Source organism: Bufo gargarizans, unplaced genomic scaffold (genome assembly GCF_014858855.1).
Source record: "Bufo gargarizans isolate SCDJY-AF-19 unplaced genomic scaffold, ASM1485885v1 fragScaff_scaffold_157_pilon, whole genome shotgun sequence".
Classification (NCBI taxonomy): Eukaryota; Metazoa; Chordata; class Amphibia; order Anura; family Bufonidae; genus Bufo; species Bufo gargarizans.
The window spans coordinates 26042-32024 of record NW_025334063.1 but is presented as its reverse complement, the minus strand read 5'-3'; the positions used below and the strand labels follow the sequence as shown (position 1 = coordinate 32024).

General features: G+C 50.3%; 1 protein-coding gene across 2 annotated transcripts; it reads right to left on the bottom strand.

Moving 5' to 3' along the window:
- Positions 1-1550: 1550 nt before the first annotated feature.
- DMBX1 (diencephalon/mesencephalon homeobox 1) lies at positions 1551-5748 on the bottom strand. Of its 2 annotated transcripts, none has more exons than XM_044272873.1 (4): positions 5595-5748; positions 5314-5492; positions 4131-4461; positions 1551-1948 (listed from the first exon to the last, which is right to left on the bottom strand). In XM_044272873.1, the coding sequence occupies exons 1-4, from the start codon at positions 5746-5748 to the stop codon at positions 1551-1553; spliced, it is 1062 nt and encodes a 353-aa protein (XP_044128808.1). The 2 variants fall into 2 exon arrangements, with proteins under 2 accessions (XP_044128808.1, XP_044128807.1); XM_044272872.1 differs by having other exon boundaries at positions 5314-5509; positions 5597-5748.
- Between the last annotated feature and the right edge of the window lie 235 nt (positions 5749-5983).

Below are 5983 nucleotides of genomic sequence, written 5' to 3'. Positions count from 1 at the left end.
GGCTTCTGTATCTGTGGTGAGGAGAGAAGCATGGCGTCTGTGTCTGAGGTGAGGAGCGAAGCATGGCGTCTGTATCTGTGGTGAGGAGAGAAGCATGGCGTCTGTGTCTGAGGTGAGGAGAGAAGCGTGGCTTCTGTATCTGAGGTGAGGAGAGAAGCGTGGCTTCTGTATCTGAGGTGAGGAGAGAAGCATGGCGTCTGTATCTGAGGTGAGGAGAGAAGCATGGCTTCTGTATCTGTGGTGAGGAGAGAAGCATGGCTTCTGTATCTGTGGTGAGGAGAGAAGCATGGCGTCTGTGTCTGAGGTGAGGAGAGAAGCATGGCGTCTGTATCTGAGGTGAGGAGAGAAGCATGGCGTCTGTATCTGTGGTGAGGAGAGAAGCATGGCGTCTGTGTCTGAGGTGAGGAGAGAAGCATGGCATCTGTATCTGAGGTGAGGAGAGAAGCGTGGCTTCTGTATCTGAGGTGAGGAGAGAAGCATGGCGTCTGTATCTGAGGTGAGGAGAGAAGCATGGCTTCTGTATCTGTGATTAGAAGAGAAGCATGGCTTCTGTATCTGAGGTGAGGAGAGAAGTATGGCTTCTGTATCTGTGGTGAGAACAGAAACATGGTTTCTGTATCTGTAGTGAGTAGAGAAGCATGGCTTCTGTGTCTGTGGTAAGAAGAGAAGCGTGGCTTCTGTATCTGTGATTAGAAGAGAAGCGTGGCTTCTGTATCTGTGATTAGAAGAGAAGCGTGGCTTCTGTATCTGTGATTAGAAGAGAAGCATGGCTTTGTTGGTGAGGAGGATAAGTTTCCTGCTCCTACTCCAATATGTCCATCCTGCCATATCTCCCACCGCCGTCCTCCTGTCCTGGCTGTTAGGCAGCTGTCTGCAGCTGGGTCCCTCCTCCACTGATCCCAGCAGACAGACAGACAGACAGCAAGTTCTAATCTTCACTTTTATTATTCCAGGTTTAGTGTTCCTTTAAAGAGGTTCTCCAGGATTGTGATATTGACGGCTATGTTCAGGATAGGTCTGATCAGCCGCATGAAGAGGCTGCAGCGCTCTCTGAGTTAAATGTGATGCTACTTTCATCAGTGACGTGGCCTGGGTGTATATTTTTTAAGTAAATGGGTTGATGTGTAGTACCAAGCACAGCCACTATGCAATGGTTGGCGCTTTGCTTTGTGGCACTCACTGGAGCCATGGATTCCTTAAGCAGCTCATTGAAGGGGTGCTGGCAGTTGGACCCCCATTAATAGCATAGGAAAATCCTGGAGAACCCCTTTTAGGCCCCGCTTACAGGATGGCTGAGACTGCACACAGTGACATACAATGACATGTTAAAATCTGATGCTGATGGTAGGATACAAGGCATAGCAATGGTGGAGCAAGAACAATCAGCGGTGCATCATACATTCACATGACAAGGGATTTCTCGTCCAGGGACTGCCGGGGGCGCTCTAGACGTCTACAGACACCACAATAACATTCACAAGGCCTGTAGCACATAATGTGTGGTTCTGGTCCTCAAATAGTCTTTACAGTCCATTGGCAGTCCAGCACCATCAGTTGGGTAACGTGTCCAGTCCTAAGGAAGCCGCGTGTTGCTTCGCACGGAGCCTCAAATTTTCAATACTTGTGGTTTTGCTGTTGAGACTTGGAAGGGTCCCGGGACTCTGCAGAATGGGAGAGGACCAGACCTGCTGAGCATGGGACAAAGACTGGTAGTACGACTGACAGTGCAAGGTGCTGAGTGGTGCCATTCCCACATTCATGCCCAGGTATGGCACAGCTGGTGGACTGGCCATATCAAAAGACGAGTAATGCACCAGGTTGTTGGCTGCCATGTGTTGCCGGAACTGTTCTTGCAGGCGGAACAAGCTTAGCGGAGAGGATGAGTAGGAATGAGTCGGAGGAAGACAATTACTGGAACTTGGGGCCACAGTACTGCTGCCCGGGGACTCTGCAACAGAACAAACCCTCAGTTATTACCATACACACAATGCCTTCTATATCGCTGCTCTGGGTGTGGTGAATGCCAGGGGTCTATATGGTGCTTAATATACCATCACATAGAGAGGTTGTCAGCCGAAATAGTGGACTCTTAATATCCCGTCACATAAAGACGTTGTGAGCCGAAATGGTGGACTCTTAATATCCTGTCACATAGAGAGGTCATGAGCCGACATGGCGGACTCTTAATATCCCGTCATATAGAGACGTTGTGAGCCGACATGGCGGACTCTTAATATCCCGTCGCATAGAGACGTCGTCAGCCGACATGGCGGACTCTTAATATCCCGTCATATAGAGACGTCGTCAGCCGACATGGCGGACTCTTAATATCCTGTCACATAGAGACGTCGTCCGCCGACATGGTGGACTCTTAATATCCTGTCACATAGAGAGGTCATGAGCCGACATGGCGGACTCCTAATATCCCGTCACATAGAGAGGTCATGAGCCGACATGGCGGACTCTTAATATCCCATCACATAGAGACGTCATCAGCCGACATGGCGGACTCTGAATATCCCGTCACATAGAGAGGTCGTGAGCCGTCATGGCGGACTCCTAATATCCCGTCACATAGAGAGGTCATGAGCCGTCATGGCGGACTCTGAATATCCCGTCACATAGAGACGTCGTCAGCCGACATGGCGGACTCTTAATATCCCGTCACATATAGACGTCGTGAGCCATCATGGCGGACTCCTAATATCCCGTCACATAGAGAGGTCATGAGCCGACATGGCGGACTCCTAATATCCCGTCACATAGAGACGTTGTGAGCCGACATGGCGGACTCCTAATATCCCGTCACATAGAGAGGTCATGAGCCGACATGGCGGACTCCTAATATCCCGTCACATAGAGAGGTCATGAGCCGACATGGCGGACTCTTAATATCCCATCACATAGAGACGTCATCAGCCGACATGGCGGACTCCTAATATCCCGTCACATAGAGAGGTCATGAGCCGTCATGGCGGACTCTGAATATCCCGTCACATAGAGAGGTCGTGAGCCGTCATGGCGGACTCCTAATATCCCGTCACATAGAGAGGTCATGAGCCGTCATGGCGGACTCTGAATATCCCGTCACATAGAGACGTCGTCAGCCGACATGGCGGACTCTTAATATCCCGTCATATAGAGACGTCATCAGCCGACATGATGGACTCTTAATATCCTGTCACATAGAGAGGTCGTGAGCCGTCATGGCGGACTCCTAATATCCCGTCACATAGAGAGGTCGTGAGCCGTCATGGCGGACTCTTAATATCCCGTCACATATAGACGTCGTGAGCCGACATGGCGGACTCTGAATATCCCGTCACATAGAGAGGTCGTGAGCCGTCATGGCGGACTCCTAATATCCCGTCACATAGAGAGGTCATGAGCCGTCATGGCGGACTCTGAATATCCCGTCACATAGAGAGGTCGTCAGCCGACATGGCGGACTCTTAATATCCTGTCACATAGAGACGTCGTCAGCCGACATGGCGGACTCTTAATATCCCGTCACATAGAGACGTCGTGAGCCGTCATGGCGGACTCCTAATATCCCGTCACATAGAGAGGTCGTGAGCCGACATGGCGGACTCCTAATATCCCGTCACATAGAGAGGTCATGAGCCGTCATGGCGGACTCCTAATATCCCGTCACATAGAGAGGTCGTGAGCCGTCATGGCGGACTCTGAATATCCCGTCACATAGAGAGGTCGTGAGCCGTCATGGCGGACTCCTAATATCCCGTCACATAGAGAGGTCGTGAGCCGTCATGGCGGACTCTTAATATCCCGTCACATATAGACGTCGTGAGCCGACATGGCGGACTCTGAATATCCCGTCACATAGAGAGGTCGTGAGCCGTCATGGCGGACTCCTAATATCCCGTCACATAGAGAGGTCATGAGCCGTCATGGCGGACTCTGAATATCCCGTCACATAGAGAGGTCGTGAGCCGTCATGGCGGACTCTGAATATCCCGTCACATAGAGAGGTCGTGAGCCGTCATGGCGGACTCCTAATATCCCGTCACATAGAGAGGTCGTGAGCCGTCATGGCGGACTCCTAATATCCCGTCACATAGTGACATTGTGCAGAGTCTCCATTGCACCAGATCCTTTGTGTCACTCACCTGTTTTGGGACTTGCTCTCTTATAGTTGGGGACTTTGGATTCTGAGGGTGAAGGTTTTGCGGTTTCTTCCTCCTGCGGGCCCCTGGACTCCTCCTCTTTGTCGGTTTGCTCCTCGGCTGCAGACTCGCTGGCGGACTGATCGGATAGTGCTGAGTTCAGCTCCGGTTTGCCGGACTTGGAGTCACAGCTGGGCGTTGCAGGCTCCGCAGGGGCGGAATCAAGTTTGGCCTCACTGCTCCCTGTTTCAGAGTCTTTGTGTTTCTGTAGTTGCTCTTTCTGGAGACTTCGCTGCTTCTTGCGGAATTTGGCTCTTCTATTCTTAAACCAAACCTGCAATGTAATAAGACTCAGTATGTTCACTTGGTACATCACACGTAGCGTACATCACACATAGAGTACATCACACGTAGATCACACATAGCGTACATCATAGATAGCGTACATCACACGTAGATCACACATAGCGTATATCGCACATAGCATACATCGCACATAGCGTACATCGCACGTAGATCACACATAGCGTACATCGCACATAGAGTACATCGCACATAGCGTACATCGCACATAGCGTACATCACACATAGAGTACATCACACATAGCGTATATCGCACATATCGTATATCGCCCATAGCGTACATCACACATAACGTACAAAGCGTACATCGCACACAGAGTACATCTAGCGTACATCGCACATAGCGTACATCACACATAGCGTACAGCGCACATAGAGTACATCACACATAGCGTACATCACACATAGCGTACATCACACATAGCGTACATCACACATAACGTACATCACACATAAATTACACATAATGTACATCACACATAGATTACACATAATGTACATCACATGTAGGTCACACATAGCGTACATCGCACATAGCGTACATCGCATGTAGATCACACATAGGGTACATCAGAAGTAGATCACACATAGCATACATCACACAGCGTACATCAAACGTAGATCACATATAGCGTGCATCACACATATCATACATAGTGTACATCAGCATACATTACATATCAAACACAGCATAAATCACACAGTACACATCCCACATGGCATACATAATAAATAGCACACATCAGACATACAATACACCGCACACAGTAATCATTATACACGCTCCACTTCCTAGCGGTCAGCTGTCACGGCCGGGGTGTACCTGCACTCTGGCCTCAGGTAGGTTGGTGCACATGGCCAGTCTCTCCCGCATCACTACATCAGGATAGTGCGTCTTCTGGAAAGTCTTCTCCAGAGCTTCCAGCTGCTGCGCAGTGAACGCCGTGCGACTCCGGCGCTGTTTGCGATGCTGGGACCCGTATCGGGCTTCCAGGATGATGTCTTGAAATGTACAGCCGTTGGAAGATAAAATGGGCCAATTTAATTACAGGAAGAGACTGATGACTTCTGCTAGCTGACAACACCCAGGCCCCACCATCTTACCAGCAAGTCTCTCTGCCAGGGTCAGCGCGTGCACCGAGGGGCGGTAGTCGGGCGTATGCTGCGCCTGCTGTGCTGCCTGCTGGTGCAGGTTGTACATGGCACTGAGCGAGTTCATAGCGTGCAGGGAATATCCATTCACCCCATAATGCTGCATGGCTGCACCTCCTGGGGAGAGACAAGTATAACCGTGATCAGGGAAACATGACTGCCGCAGAAGAGTGTCAGCTCATAGGGCTAGTCATAGTTACCATAATATACTAGGGTCCCCAATGTGCCTGCAGGGAACCCCATTATCCAACATCTACAGCAGGTTTCAGAGTGACTGGTGCCAGAAGGGACTTCATCATACAAGACATACACTGAAAACGCCAAGACACCTGCTGTCACCG

Bases quoted from the DNA above. Each gene is read 5' to 3' on its own strand.
- DMBX1 (XM_044272872.1), bottom strand. From the start codon at position 5,748: ATGCAGCATTATGGGGTGAATGGATATTCCCTGCACGCTATGAACTCG. The intron at 4,462-5,313 runs GTACACCCCGGC...ATTACATTGCAG, and splicing joins TACCTGAGGCCAGAGTGCAG to GTTTGGTTTAAGAATAGAAG. The intron at 1,949-4,130 runs GTGAGTGACACA...GTTCTGTTGCAG, and splicing joins GAGAGCAAGTCCCAAAACAG to AGTCCCCGGGCAGCAGTACT.